Below are 16,017 nucleotides of genomic sequence, written 5' to 3'. Positions count from 1 at the left end.
CCCCCTTCCCCCGCCGCCCCTGCCCGTGGCGGCAGCACTGGTTGCGCCAAGGTGTGGCGGCTGATCGCACCCAGATTACCGCGCATTTACCACTTCAATTATTTCAGCCAGGACTTGCCGCCCGCTCTCCCCCCGCTCCCGCTTCGCCGCGCAGAGGAGCCGAGAGGCGGAATGAGAATCCCCGGGGCAGAACTTTGATATTGAGCCCGGGCGGCGGGTCCAGGCGCATCCTGCCGATGCCTCTGAGGCGGCCGCGTCTGTCCCCGGGGCGCACGCGGAGCGCACGCTGGGCATGCGGGCCCTCTGCCTGCAGGCTGAAAATTGTTTCTGGAGAGTTTTGCCTTGGGGGAGCAGTTCTCATTATTAACTTGTGGTGGGTTGCCGGCGGGGCGAGAGGACAAAGAAACGGACGCACATGCGCGCGCAGACCCCACGGAAATGTGTTTTTCCCCTCCTTTCCGCTCGTGCGATGTGCAGTGTGCAGCCGGCCACGCCCCGCCACCGCGCCGCGCGCTTCGGTCGGGTCTCGTGAAATTTTGTGGTCCAGCTTGCCGCTAATCCCCGCTGGCGTTCGGCCTTCGGGCGCGGCTGCCGGGCCGGTTAGGGTAAAGCGCACACTGTCTCTCGCCGCTCCGCCCCGCGCCACATGTCAGCCGCGCGGCGGTGTAGCGAGCAGAGCAGCGCGCCGGGGGGCTTTGGTTCGCCACAGACTCAATTATTGAACCCGGCAGTACAGTCACGGCGCGGCGGCGAGACTGGCGGCGCGGAAAGCGAAAATCGCCACCAGGGATGTCTCGATTCTCTCATTTCCTTTTTATTGGAGAAGACAAACCAACAACTAGGACTACGTTGCCCGCTCAGACCCGAGCATATCAGTCCGTGAAATTACTTACAACATGATAACCTAGGGCTTAAAGCTATGTACAGTGATAGGAACAGAGGTAGGAGTAGCCGGAGGCGTCCCAGGGACGCCGCCTCTACATTTTCTTAATAAATACACATTGGTCGGAGCCGGATCTAGCCGGCGAGTGTCCGTTACATCCGGCAGTCTTGTGACTTTTGTTTGGACCCGCCTCCAATTCACTCTTACTGGTAAAACAAAAGTAGAAAGTTGCACACACCAAATGATGTACAGTATCAAGTGAGCAAAAACCAAACACTACACATGATGTCGAACTGAACTGGTCGTCAATTGGTGTAGACGTTTTGTTTACGTTTTGATAAGTAATGTTGAATATTTGCACACTACTAAGTGTGCAGCTCAGTTAAACACCATGTAGTGTGCAAAATCATCAGTTACACACTTAAAATTGCAATATTTGCACACCTGTTTTACCAGTGCTCCGCTCAATAAGGTGGTCGTCTTTGCCCCATTTTTAGACATCGCGGGCGTCACGGCACTGGAAGCTCTTGCATTGACGGGTGCGCGTGGGACTCGCGCATTTCCCACAAATCCTCCGGCGTGTGCAAAACAGGTTTGCGAACTCAGGGGGACACCGGCGCGCCACGCGCGCCGCCCACCGACAAAATCGCGTTGTCGGAGATCCCCCTCCATTTCGCGACCCCGCACAATCTTGTTGACGGGGACGTGCCTCGCCAAGCCGGCGCCTCACGGCGCGAACATCTCGTTGACGGGGACGTGGTTCGCGAGTCCCTTGACGACGAGCAGCACGACCTGCCCGGTCGCCTCCGCCATGCCGGGGCCCATCTCTCGGATTAGCTCGCGCCAATTCTCGTTGAGGAACACGTTTATCTGGCGACCTGCGGGTGGGAGGTTGGTAAACAGCGTATTAGACGAAGATCATACAGTATGTAGCTGCGTGACTGCCAGGCGAACTCTCGAACGCGGACCTGTGGAACTTACCAATCACGGGGTCGCCGTTGAAGATGTTCTCGAAGTCCACGACCATGTGATCAGCGCCGGTGATGGCGATGTCGGTGTTGACGATGTCGAAGTACTCTTTGCCGTCCGCGCCCTTCCTGCTGGGGAACTCGTACTTGTAGTGGACCTTTAGGTTAGCTAGAGAAAGAAATCGACCAGTTACTTGGTTATAGTAACTAGATATACGAGTCAAAAAACGGTAGTATAAAATCCCTCCAAAACTGAACGTTTTGAGTTCAAGCCACTGCTCTAATGTGCCACGTGAACCGTTTCGGAGCGGGAAAAAGGTTATGAAACAAATTGGCAAATAGACGAGTGTAATGACTGTTTGAGATCAAATCCATGCAGGACACTGCGCTTTATTAGTTTTAAAAGCATTCGAGTAAGGTGCTGTGCCGGTGCCACATCGTAACATAATTTCCACTTATGTCTAACTCTCAAAAATATTAATATTTACAAAATAGGTTGTATATTTACGCCAGTCTATTCCAGCTATACGATGAATTCCAAATCGATAGTTTTCAATTGTAAATTTACGACACGCTTCATTAAGAAAATTCGGAAAACCGCTGCCTATTTTTTTTTCGCAGGAAGGGGGTAGTCCTCCTTAACACCGAATTTTGTACGAAAATGCCAAGCGACTTCAAGCTCGGGGCAAAAACCCATACAACCGCCACCGGCAGGCCAAGGAATCGTCCAAAAAAGCACCTCAGTTTATCTCAGCAGATTCATTCGGCCAAGCTAGTGAGCTTCGCGCCTGCAAGACTCAGGGTAGGCCACCCCGCAATACTCGCATGCACTGCACGCACGATGTGGCCTACCTATCAGGCGCTCCGAGAGCTTGCATTAGTTAGACTTGACAGGTTTCGTAGCGGAACATGACGGTTGTAATTTTTCTGGGTGATTCCTAAGCCAGCGCGGCCTCCTCCGAACGGAGTTGCGCGTGCTGAAAAGTGAAGACGGAAAACTCCTTTTGACGGAAGGGCGTTCCCACTTTGTTTCATTGGGAGTATTTTCTTATTCTGATTTTAAAGAACGGGACCATCGCAGGCTTATTTTCGTCTAAAAAAACCTCGAGCGCCGAAACGCTGAGAGATAGAGCAGAGAATAAAACAAAAACTGAAAACCGAACAGACCAGTGGAGTAAATGGCTTCGCGATCGCCCTAATACGACGACCGACGACCCAGGACCAGGATCCCCCATACTTACTGACGGTGACGTTAGATTTTCCATTGCCCGACACAGGCAGTAGCAGCACGCGTCCTTTTGACTTATAGAGCCCGGCAAGCGTGAAGCGGGGAATGATGACGTCGAACTCGTTGGTTCTCTTGGCGTAGTTCATCCTGCGGGGGCAGAGATAGTCAGCTGCACTCTAAAATTTGTTGTACTAAAAAAAATGCCAAGTAACTACTTATGTTTTTTGTGCTGAAAATAATTCTTTAGTTTAAAAAAAACGTTTTTCCTAATACCGTATTCATTACTCTAGAAAAGCTTTTAATCCCACTAGAAACAGTTTAGTAATACTAAAGAATTTATTGCTTTTATCGGCTCATATACAACATTACTAAAATGTTACTAGGCGTATTTTCTAGTAAAAAGTTTTGAGTGTCCGAGTCGAGTACTGACATGAGGGGCGTGTGTGTCACCCGACGGCCACGACGCACCTCATGTTGAAGACGCGGCTCTCGTCCAGCCCCCAGATCTCGGCCGGCTCCCAGGTGACGTTGAGCCCGACCTGGGGGGTGCCCTGCGCCAGGGACATCTTGGGCACGACGAGCGGCCGCATGCTGGGCACCCGAAGCTTCTTGTCGCCTGCGGAGCAGAGTCGGAGTAAGAAGCAACGGCCGCACAAACACTACTCCTACTGTAATCTGCATTTCTCATACCATTGGCGAGGTACGGCAGGCCAGCCTTGGCGCGTTGCTCCGCGCAGGCGCTCAGCTCCGCGGGTGGAGCCGACTGGGAGCACTGCGGGCCCAGGTACGAGGCTGGAACAGGAAGCAGTGCTCATGAGTTGAAGGTCTCCCTACCTCGCGTATCGCACTCAACTGATAGGCTGTGTACCTTTTAGCAGATGATACCTTAATACACCTACACTAAATACAAAGTATACACATACATACGTGCGTAACGTTAAGGTGTCAGTTATAGCTTTTACTCTCGATCGATAAGGACAGAGAACTTGAGAACTAAGCGCTAATAAGCCAGCAATAAACAACATTATTTACTTTATGTTTATTAAAGTTGTATTAAGGTATTACCTGCTAAAGATGCTAGTGTGCAGGCATGCAAACTCGAAACTAGCGGGGTCCTCACGCACCGCGCGTACTTTTTGTTTCACTCACACGCGGGTATTGACCCGCGCCTCGTGCGCGTGCCGGCCAAAATGTGACCTGTTCTCTACTCTCGTCTATTCGGGAAGGAAAAGGGAAAGAATACACTCATACGGGCATACAAAACTCGCAGTGTAGTGCTTGCACATGCAATATTTTAAGCAGATACAGTTACGCACAAAAACTTTGTGCATAACTATGTAAAAGTAGCTATCCATGACTAGGCACAATCTTGAGCATACATTGGAAAAACAAACACTGCAAATCCAACACTACTTCGTACACATAAGGCAGAGCCGACTTGCAAGCACACTCAAAGGGGACTCACAAGGAGACTTAGGTAAGTGTAAATTCCCGATTCGGTTCAAACTCGGCATATTTGCTTCTTATCCCTATAGAAGACTATTGCGCGTCAAAATTTGTGCTGAAGTTCATATGTCAAAACTCCCAAAGGGGCCTATACGGGCCTATAATTCCCCAAAAATAAAAATTTCATGTTAAAATTTTTTTAAAGTGATATTCCGACTCAGAATGTGCGGTTTTGGGGGGGTAGTTCCTCTTCCATTTTTCGATTTGAGAACGCCTTCCATGAGTTTTTGTTGAATTTCTACACTTTTTCTATAAAACTCTGCTATAAAGTACCCCGGGATGTGAACTTCAGCACAAAATTCGACCGGCGTTCGTCATCTACATGGTCAAGAAGCAAATATACCGAGTTTGAACCGAATCGGGAATTTACACTTACCTAAGTCTCCTTGTCAGGCAAGTGTAAATTCCCGATCCGATCGTTCCCAAACTCCTTATATCTGCTTCTTCTCTATGTAAGTGACGAATGCCGACCAAATTTTTTCCTGAGTGTCATAGACCGAAACTCCCTATAAAAGCGTACAATTTCGAAAAATACAAATTTCTACTTTTTATACAAATATTAATTGATTTTCTGACTCAAAATGAGCGTTATTTTGAGGGGGGGGGTAGTTCCTCTACCACTTTACGATTTGAGACCTCCTTCCGTCATTTTTGGCCCAAATTCAATATTTTTTCCAATATTTGCTCCCCCAAAGTACCCTAGAAATTGACAAAAAATCTAAAGAAAAATTCTAACGTTAGTCGTCATCAACAAAGATAAGAAACAAATATACCAAGTTTGGGCGAGATCGTGAATTTTCACTTGCCTAAGTACTCTTGTCAGGAACAGTGTACTTGCCATAGTGCACACCTACAAGTCAACACATGAGAACAGCAGCTCCCCAACAGCGACGCTCACCTCTGCCACTGTTAAAAATTTTATTAAAATTCATAACATTTTTGTTATTAATTTTAATAACATGCGTGATCTAGTAACTGGTGTTGTAAAAAGTATTTTCATGTTATAACTTTTTTGAACATTTTTGTTATTAGTAAATACAAATGTTAGTCTTAATGCTTCACAAACATGTTATTAAATTTAAGAGAAATTTTTTTAACGTATTTATCTCAAATATCTCAAAATTTGTAAAAAGAGTATAAAAAGAGCGGTTTTCGAAACAGTCCGTAGATGTGAGCCGTTTTCCAGGCAGTCACCAGAGGTAAGCTTTTCTAAACAGTCGCTGGAGATGAGAGCAGCTGCTGTTACTCTAGGTGTGACAAGTATGGCAAGTATCGGCAAGTATACTCTTCCTTGTGTGTACTTCGGCAAATACACTCTGCCTTGTGTGTACTATAGCAAGTACACTCTTCCTTGTGTGCACTTACACCTTTGGGTTTGCACTCAAGGTGCCTAAGACGTGCTTTTCAAGGAGTGCTATTTAAATTATTAGTGTAGTGCCTAGATAAGGATACAAAACGGTCCAAAAGATGCTTAAAATTAGTACCTTTATACAGGCTCTTAACATTTGTGCCCTTTAAATTTAGGACCTTGCACCTTTTTTTTCCGGTGTAGTAGGTGTATTGAGGCTCGGGATTCGCTCGAGCAACCACACCCATCATTACATTACGGAAACCGCCAAAGCAGTGAGCTCAAGCTTTTACTGCCTGCCAAAACTTTCCGCCAGCCTTCGGGTGTCACTTACTCCATGTTCATCCTCTTCCGCCACTGTCCCTGAGCAACGATAAACTACTCTCTAGCCAGAGCATAAGTATTACGGGACGCGCTATTAGCGCCAGTCGATTCACTCGGATCGCGCTAGAGCCGGACTCGACAGGGGCAAGGTCAGCTGGTGCGGCAAACCTGCGCCTCGGGCCGGAGAAAAGAAAACTTGCGGTGCAAGTGGATCGGCGGCAAGCGTGTGGGTGTGATGGACATGCTGGGTAGACATCACTTCCCGTAGTTTTTCTCTCCTCAAACAAAACAAACACGCGCTTTTTTCATGGCGCTAACATTTGATTCTTCAAACGCCAAGAAGTATTATGTCGTATTATGACTTGATAGGTAACACACGGTTAAAGTCGTTATTAAAGTTCTATATTACAATGTACAATTAGGCACAGTAATACTATAGCCTAAAGCCCAGAGCCTGTCCAACAATACAGTGTTCACTTTGATCACTACAACGCGATACCGTCTCTTGGATCGGTATCGTCCTTTCCCTTCTGTGACTTACGGAGCTTGGCGGCGCTGGCACCGGCGAGACAGAGCGCGAGCAGAAGGGCTCTCATGGTGATCGAAAGCGCTCGCACAAACACACACACACACACACCGACACGCACGCACCGACTCTCGCACACAAAGCCCGGCGCTGACTGGAGCCGACGGCCCCTGCTCAGGTGATATGTAGAGAGACTGCTCATTCCATCCCGGCTGATTGGAGTGGGGAGGAGCGAGAAGAAGGGGGAGCCGAGACAGTCGGACAGCGGAGAGGAAGACTGGTAGGCTGACACGCCGACTGGACGGGGGACGACAGTGTGGATGGACGCGGACTCCGGCGAGACAGTCTCCCGCCGGGTTAGGGAAACGCAAGGGCAAAAGAAACAAACCCCGCGGACTCGGCGGTACCCGTTTGTTATGCTTCAATTACCTGTAACCGACAATGGTACCATCCCCTTCCCCCTCCCCCCTCCACCCACCCCAGTTTCCCTCTCTTGCCCCCATATCCTATTCTCTCATTCCATCTCGTTTATAATAATCATATAATAATCTGCTGGCCTGTCTGGCCTGGAAGGATACGGAGAGGGATGAATTTATTCATCCTCTGGAAATCTTCTCTCCACGCCACGAACTGCCACGCCCCACCACGCCGCGGAGGAAGGGGTCGTTCTGCTGCGCTCCCGATATTGAAATGCAGATGGAATACATCTTCACGGTCCGCGTTCAAAAAGCGCCAGAAATAACAAACCCGCGGCCGGCGGGTGCTTCTTATTTGCATGGAAAAACATAATTAGGAATTACCTATCGATGCGGAAAACAAACTCGCGTTGGACGCGGTAGGGGCGGGCGGCTGGTCTCCGGTCCCTGTTGTGCTTCCATTAGGCGCTTAACATGACGCGGATAAATGCCTGCTTGCGTCCCGCTCGCGTTCATCGCGACGCTAGTGCGAAATTTTGCGGGGGAGAAATAAAGGAGATTAGTGCGCCTCTGCGGAAGAGCAGGGGGGGGGGGGAGGCATCGAGGTCATTGTTCTGCTTTGGGTTAAAATGGACGCTAGACCCGCGTGGCGCACACATGCGGATGTAGGTGTCGGATGACGTCTGAATGAATCGGCGCCCACAGTGTCTGCTCGCCGTTCTCTTCGAATTTTTTATTTTCTTGCCCCCTTTTCTCACGGCGGCCGCTCGGATGCTCGTTCGGCAGCTTCTGCCGCCATTGCTGAGCCGTTTACCCACCGGCGGCAAGCGCTCGTTTCAATAACTTCCCCTCAAAGTTTTCCGTTGTTGTAGAAAAGAATACAATCACGCTCGCTTCTCGAGCTGCCGCCCCCGGCGCCCCTGGCGCCCTGCCCGGGGCCCGAGGTGTTGGCTCATCTTACGTTTCGTTCGAGATTGATGACTCGGCCGCGGGCGGCGGGCGGGGTGGGCCGGCCTGTGTGTGCATGGCAAGCTTTATGGCCACTGCGAGCTGAATTATGACGGGTGTCGGTGCTTCTTTAGCAAAGCACTCGTTTCGCCGTAATCATTTTTTTTATTTTATTTATTTTTTGTTTTCCGTGGAAAAACAATGAATGGTTTGTGCCCGCCATGCGACGGGGTGGGTTTATAAAGCAGCCCGTCTACCCTTAAAAAGTAATCGTTGTAACTCAATCTTCGTTCCCTCCCTCCATGTCTATATGCAGTTACATATTACTTTCCCTTTTCGAGCAATATTTTGGCAACCTTGCTACCCCAGCACCCGGCAGCCAATAATTGAGTCGTGGGGTGATTACTTTCACTGAGTCGTTTGTCCCCCGCCGCTCCGCCGCTCCCCCGCCTCAGTCAAACGTTATCTGTTTACGTTGTTCCGGGAAACGTAACGCGAGAGCACATGAGGCGGGGTGGAGAAGGCGGAGGAGCTTCGAGGTTGGAGGAAACGCTCGTTCAGCCCTTAAAAAAAGATGGTGGACGATAAATATAAAAGTGAACGGCGTCGGCGAGGGGGCGGGGCCGGCGCGGGGCGTCGGCGGGGTGCGTGGCTACTACCCGGGGACCCCCGCCCCGCCCGCCCCACTCCGCCCCACACACCCTGCCCCGCTCCGGAGGGGGCCAGATAGCCGCGGCAAGAATCGCATCAGAGAAAATCCAGGCTGCGGCGCGCAACACTTCGAAATCCCGGGGTCGTAGGCCGTGGGCCGCTGTGGGCGGGGAGCGGGCCGCAGCGACACCCCGAGGCGTCCGTTCTCTTGGAATCACATCACACAAATATGGCCAAGTGGGGTTGGGGGGGGGGGGACTTAAAACCAAAATATTTGTTGTGCCGTTACCGTCTGCTAATGAAGACTCCCACAATGATGTGAGATAAGAAATCACCGCGATTGTAATCAAGGGTTACTGGATACTGAATGCCTCTGCTTTTTGCTTTGCTAAACCAAAGATAAAGACGGATAAGACAACACTTTGCTCGAAGCAGGGGGCTGAGCGGAAGAAAAGCGGACAGGACACTCCACTACTGCTCTTTGCGGGTCTCGCTAGAAGGGGCGTGTTCGACACGGCTGGCGGCTCCCCCCTCCCCTCCACAACGCCACCCTTTCGTCCTCCCCTCGCCCATCCCCGTCCCCCTAGTCTCCCACAATGACGAACAGCTGGGGCGGGCCGTGCATCACTGCCGCCGGGTGATCGGGGGTGGTCCCCCCGCCCCCTTCTTCACGAAAAAAAAGGTCGCTCTTTGACAAAATCGGAAGAAAAGTAAAACAAACCACCAACGTACGAACGAAGCTACCCGGGTGGACGGGTCCAGCGGGCGGGTCCGGTCGGAACGGACGAGAGAAGAAGAAAATACACATTGTTCGTGGGGGGTAAATATCTGCACGGGTCTGTGAAAGGGGGTTGCCTGGGCGGGAGGGGGCAGTTCGCCGGTGGAGTTGGGCCGTTTGTTTAAGAGGCTTGACGGCTGCTTTTTGCCGCACGACGCCCTGCTGTACCGTGTCGCTCGCTGTCCAGTCGAACCGGCTACGCCCCGCCACGCCAGGCACCACCACTCTCCGGGGAGCGTCAATTTATTACGTGAAGCGCTCCGGGGGCTGCCCTCCTTGCTCACCCCAAACTCCCCGCGTCTCCATCCGACGCCCGGTCCCCTGCCTCAACCAGAAGAAGAGAGAGAGGTACGTACGTACATAGTACCTCTGTGAACCTACCGCACGCCCAAGTAAAACTTCTCAAATCTACTCCAAAAATTAGGAAAAATCCAATATTAAAAAAAAAGAATCCTTGAATTCTGACGAGTTTTCCTCAATGCGGTGGAGTCCCTCAAAGTTTTCCCTTTTCCCTAAAAAAAAAAAAAAATTGTAGTGTGGTGCACTTGCACTACTTTGACAGTACAGGACAAGGGTACTATCGAGTTGTCGCCAAGTCGCATAATACTCCGCACACCAGTCCCATAATACCTTTATAACACTCCATAATACTCCATAATATGCCCCAAATACCGCATAATACCACAATACTCCGTACACTGCTGAGGTGAGTTGGCGACCCCTCGAGTACCACCACAAGGTATCCGGCACTCCAGCAGCTGTGTCGCACAGGTCCTGGAGTCGTACAACTTAAGTCGCACAGCTACTGGACACCCCTGATTTACAGAGAAGCAAGGGCCGCATTACAAGCTGTGCAATAACTGCTATTATGTTCACACACAGAGACACGCTTGGCCTACGCTATTCGGAGAGACAATGACTCATTGCACGGGAAAGTCTGTAAATCTTTCCGCGCGTTTGGCGGTATGTGCGGTTGTGCAGTAATATGCTCCCCGGTTATTGTTTCCAGACCGCGGCCGAGGCACAACCAAACAGTCGTCGTTGTCTGAGTATCTCTGTACTCCTCAACGACCGACATGCCCGCCGGGCCTCTCTCCCCTTCCACCCCTTCTCTCATTCTCTCTCTCCCTCCTCTCTCCAAGCGCTACCAACTTGCAATCGCGTTAAACCGCAAGCTGAGTTAGTGGCTGAGCACCGGTGGCGCCGCCCTCAGGGTCCGCCACACATGACAACAGCGGCCGCGCACGCGCCCCGCCCCGCCCCGCCCAGCCCTGCCCCGCCACGCCCCGCCACGCCCCGCCCGCTCAGAGTTATGGCTCGGCGCGGCCAGGGTGGCGACCATTACCGCCGCGCCGAGGAAGCTACACGCGGTGCGCGGCTCATCGCAATATGCTGCCGAGGAGTACTTCGCCGAGTACACACAGCCGGAGACGAGGCGCGATCATGGAGGAGGTTCGGGACATTTCATCTCCAACGGTGATATGGAGTGACTTCGAAGAGTCGTGGGAGCGGCTGGGCGAAGAGATGTGGCGGAGGTTGTGGCGCTAGCGACGGGCGACGGGCGTTCCCTTCCCTGCTCCGGTGGACGGGAAAGTGGTCGTGAACGGGACAGCGCGTCCTGAGGCGTCCCGGGGGGCTGGTGCTGTGGGGCCCGGCTGGGGGGCGAGGTAGGCCTGCACTCACTGGGCTCCCTACACCCCACCCCATCCCACGCTCTCGCTCTCTCTCACGCACACACACACGCGCGCGCGCGGGTTGGCAGCGCTCTGCACTTGATAAAGGTACAGACGAATTGAGAGCCCCCCGGCCAGTTAGGGGTGCACCTCTGGGGGGTGTGGACCTCCCTCTGGCCGAGCCCTGGACCGGCCGCCCCGCCTGGCCCCGCCCTTAGGACGGACCAATAAATTCCTATAACACTCGTCTTCGTTGTCTCCCCCTCCTCCATTTGGCCAGGAGGTCTTTGGGTGCGGGGCCGTGCGGGCTGAGGCCGTGCCGGGCGAGGCCGCGCTGGGCGAGGCTGTGCTCGGCGAGGCTCGGCAGGTGGCTCGGATAAATAAGAGAGCGAGTAAGAGGAGGTGAGAGTGTGCGAGGCCGCGCCGAGGCGTGCCGAGAGGACAGCAACGGCCCCGGCCACATTGCCACACGTAAATATCACGCCTTTTCCACCCTCTTTCTCTCTCCCTCTGTTGCTGCGATTTATTTTGGACTGAGCTCTGCAACCATTTTCTTTTTCTTTGCTCCCCGCTGCGATTCCCTTCACCCCATCACCTCGCCGTTTGATGACACGCGGTGGCCGTGCCCTGCTCGCGGGTCGTCCCGGATCCTCCGGGCCGTTAGGAGGAAGTTCATCACCAGCGGCAGCCGCGGCGGCGGGAATCAGCGGAGCAGCGCAGAGCTCCTTATTAAAACGCGGTGATGGCGGCACGGCGGCGCTGCCGGCCGTCCGAATGAAATCGTTTCGCGCACCGGGGGATGGCGCGGTGCGGTGCGGCGAGGCGCAGAGATCGGCGAGCATCCTTTTACGAGTGTTCATATCCACAGCTTCACACCCCACTCTGGCACTGGCCAGGGAAGCATCAGGAGCGGCCCGGCGGGGGGAGGGTAGGGGAGGGGAACAAAGCTGCCGGTGTTTCTCGCCGCCTCATCGTAAACCGAGGAAATGTCGGCGCTGTAAGCTGCGAGCGAGTCTCTCTTTTATAATGATGGCCGGTGCGTAGCGCTGGGCCGGCGATAGCCTCGTGGTGCGGCGGCGTGGCGGTGCGTGGCGTGATCCAGCAGCAGCGGCCGCCGCATCGATCCAAATCCATACGCAACAATATGCACAGAGCCCCCCTCAGACAACCCCCCGTTGCGTCTCGAGATATGCAGCTCGGCGGCGTGCAGCGCGTCTTGTGACAGGATATTTCGTTGCGGCGGGCTCTCTTGCAGAAGGGTTGGGGGTGGGGGCGTATTCAATTCACACCCATACCCTCTTCTACCCGCCGCGGCCCACCGTCCGAGCCGCACTCCGGCGCGACGAGCCAGAGGCATGAAAAAGTTACGCCCCATCTCTCTCTCTCTCACTCTTCTTGCTCTCCCCTCTCTCCCTCTCTCGCCTTGCCACTTCTTTTATTATTCGCCTTTTGGAATTCTCGGCCGACAGTAAACTTAGTGGCATGTAAGTGCCAGACGGGCGCGGAATGCTGAACAAGGCGCTCAAGTTGCGGCCGACCAGCAGATGAACATCCGGGGGATGCAGCGCCTCGCCTCGCCCCAGCCGCCCAGCCACCCACCCCGCCTCGCCCCAGCCGCTGCCGCGGTCCCAACATCATCCGCACCTGGTTTGGAAGGCTGTAGACGGTTCCGACTAGAAAATTTATCATTCTTTTTTCCTCATAAAGATCACTGATGCACGACGAGCTACCTAAAAAGTTCTGTGTCGACACGCACTTTTAATACTTTTAGTTTATTTTAAGTTTCTTACCACCAAACAATTTTTCCCCCGGTGACCGAGCCGGTGTTGTTGACGTCGACAGTAACATTGTTTTTGTTCCACGATCACGATAATGGCCAGAACGTTAATTTGGCGTCGTCTGGAATTGCCGCTGCTATCGCAATTTGCGATGTTGCTGTCGTAACTATGTATATAATCTAATCTGCGATCGTCCGCCTGTGTCAGTCACGCAAACCCGTTTGGAGAGAAGTCTCTCGCCGGCCGCGCGTACCCCCGCCTTGGTGCGGTGAGTGCCCCGCTCGCTGTTTGCGGAGCGCCGAGTGCAAAAGGTGCAGCCTTCGCGGAGAGTGCGCGGCTCCCCCGGCACCGCTGCTGGGACCGAGGCGGGGGAGGCCAGGGGACGCTATCTGAGGGCGGGAACTGCACGAGTCAGATCTGCAACATTGTTGTCTCCCCGGGCCGTGCCCACGGCCGCGCCGCTGGACCTGAAGCAGCCCTGCTGAGTGTCGGGCCGCGGCACGTGACCAAAGGCCCCGGTGTGCGCCGGTGTCGTAGCAGAACCGAACCTGCCGAAAGCCAAACGGAACTGAACCTAGAAGCCGGCGAGTATGGCGAACGCGAGAGAGTGTAGGATGTGTATGGAAACAATCATAAAACGATCCTGGACTGGATCCACTGGAATCTGCCTCCGCGACGTAACCCACCTTGGCAAAGCGCTGCCAACGCCTCGCCATCTACAAACGTCACAAGCTGTACCCCCCCTCTCCCCTCACACACACACTATGTATACCTGTTCATTTCTGCCACAAAAGTCGTTCGCAGATATTCTACAGTGAGACACTCCTCTATTCAGCACCAGAGACGCGTCGGTGCGAGCAAATGTCTCACTGCGGGTCTCCTGCTTTTTAAATGCAACCTAAAAATGTTTAAGAAATGTTTGAGCAGCAGAGCAGCAGCAAGAGCAAAGTTTTCGAATGCTGTTCGTTTGCAGTGCGGGTGGGGACCCGAAGCGTGCGACCGCCAACCCTCCCCGCCGATCTTGGCTCTGACTCCGCAGTTCGACTGCTAGTTGACTCAAGAAGCGGCCGCCCCGCCCCGCCACTCCCCCGTACCTGTTGCCCGGGCCGCCACTGGCAGCCGCTGGCCGTGCGGGCCCCGGCAACGCCAAGGACAAGTCCCGCTTTCGGGTGGCGCCTGCCGCCTAGGCACCCGGGCGACCGCCGAGTGCGCTGTGCTGCCTACCTCCACGGCGCTCGGCGGTGCGAGGAGGAAGCTCTCTCCGCTGTCCGCCGCCCCGCCACTGGGACCGGGCAGGGCAGGCAGGAGAGGGGGGAGGCCCGGCGATGCGAAAGAACCGGTGGTGACATCTCATCACTACAGGAGCAGGACGCGGAGACGAGACGCGTGCGGACAGATCGGCGCCGCCCTGTCGCCGCCGCCCCCTCGGGCCCATCGCGGCGTGGGGGGCGGCCTCTGCCAGAGATTAACGGGATAGGAACGGAGATGAAATGTCGTATGTTCGTTGCGCGATGTGACATCCGTGGGTCGTTGCGAACGCCGTTGCAATCGTCCTCCGCTCCCACAGGGTTCAGAACGTGTCAACCCCGTGGAGCCGAACACATCGCAACGCGGAAGGACCTGCAGGTGGAGAAGGGGCGAACTACACGCGTGGGCGCAGCGCTGCATGCGGCTGCCCCCCCTTCTCTCTCTCTCTCTCTCTCTCTCTCTCTGGCGCGCACGCTTCCCCTCCCCCTCCATCCCGCCAGCGCCCCGGCGATGCCCCGGTTAATATCGCGGGTCGTAAAATATGCGATACCGACGCGCAGGTATACTCCCTATGCACTTGCTGAACGGAGGGGCTTAACTCCACAGGCGCAGCGCGCGGAGCTGGGTGGAGCGCCAAAGTGTAATAAAACACGGGGTGGTGGTGGGGAGGGGGAGGAGGCTCTTAAGCGATACCGCAGCAGGCAGCCTGCGCCCTAACTAAACGGCTGGCAGCAGCCCTCACCTGCGAGAGCAGGCAGGAGGAGGAGGTGCGCTCGCAACCTCGGGGCTCTCAGTGCTGCAGCCCTAATGTCTCCGCAGGAAACTACACTCACCGCAAATCATTTCTTCAAATCACTACACAAATCCTACATTTCCGTTGTAAATAAACATCCCCCAAATCACCTTGAAATTCACAAAACGTGTGTGTCCCAAACTCGTCAAGGTCACGTCAGCCGTCACCCAACGAGGCTGTCAAGCCCTCAAAGCAGTCTTTGCCAGAGGAAACACCGTGCATGTCCTAAAGGCTCACAACAGCGAGCAGCCGCGCGACGCCAGCCACGCAGCGCGGGCTGTTTGAAATGAGCGGGACGTGTGCCCGCCGAGGCGCCAGTCGTCATGGCCCGTCGTAAGCCTTAACGCAATCCACCCGCGCCGCTCCGCGCTGCGCCCCGCTCCGGCCTGGCTAATCCACTTTGCCCGGTAATGAAAGGCAACAACAAGCGAGAGGGATGTGGAGGGAGAGGCCCTCTCTACACATGTGGCTCTAGATTGGCGATTAGCCACACGGCACAAGCACCGCGACCTCCGGGGGGCGGGGTGGAGGTGCCGTGCGTCGTGTCAATCTAAATCAGAGCGCTTGCCAATCACTGGGGTCGCTGGAGGCGGAGTGGGGGGGGGGTGGGGGGGGGGTGTTCGGCTGCACTCTAAAAAAAAATCAAAAAAAATCTGTAATTTGGACATGCAGTTTTTTCAGCATCTGTGATACAAAAGCTTGTATTCTTTCGGATACAAAAACAAATCTATAATATGGATACAGAAATTTGTATCCATGAATACAGAAGAAAATATGTTAATGTTCATGCTTTGATATAGAAGAAAAAGAGATTTTCCTAGCGGCTGTGTTCATGACAGGCAATTAACTTCAAATTGTGCTTTACCTAACCGCACGGAAAAATATAAGTAAGCTGTGATAGCTAATATGTTAGCTGTCAGCGTGACAAGCAATGCGTTAGCTGCGAGAG

The 16,017-nt window shown here is 53.8% G+C and overlaps 1 protein-coding gene across 1 annotated transcript; it reads right to left on the bottom strand.

Moving 5' to 3' along the window:
- Window positions 1-792: 792 nt before the first annotated feature.
- Window positions 793-6,964, bottom strand: LOC113204019 (protein takeout-like). The gene is made up of 6 exons (XM_026419021.2): window positions 6,799-6,964; window positions 3,770-3,871; window positions 3,548-3,695; window positions 3,093-3,226; window positions 1,865-2,020; window positions 793-1,761 (listed from the first exon to the last, which is right to left on the bottom strand). The coding sequence occupies exons 1-6, from the start codon at window positions 6,851-6,853 to the stop codon at window positions 1,610-1,612; spliced, it is 747 nt and encodes a 248-aa protein (XP_026274806.1). The 5' UTR covers window positions 6,854-6,964; the 3' UTR covers window positions 793-1,609.
- Between the last annotated feature and the right edge of the window lie 9,053 nt (window positions 6,965-16,017).

This window comes from Frankliniella occidentalis, unplaced genomic scaffold (assembly GCF_000697945.3).
Source record: "Frankliniella occidentalis isolate FOCC.00 unplaced genomic scaffold, Focc_3.1 Scaffold118, whole genome shotgun sequence".
Classification (NCBI taxonomy): Eukaryota; Metazoa; Arthropoda; class Insecta; order Thysanoptera; family Thripidae; genus Frankliniella; species Frankliniella occidentalis.
The sequence above is the reverse complement of the archived record's forward strand: the minus strand, read 5'-3'. Positions and strand labels throughout refer to the sequence as shown.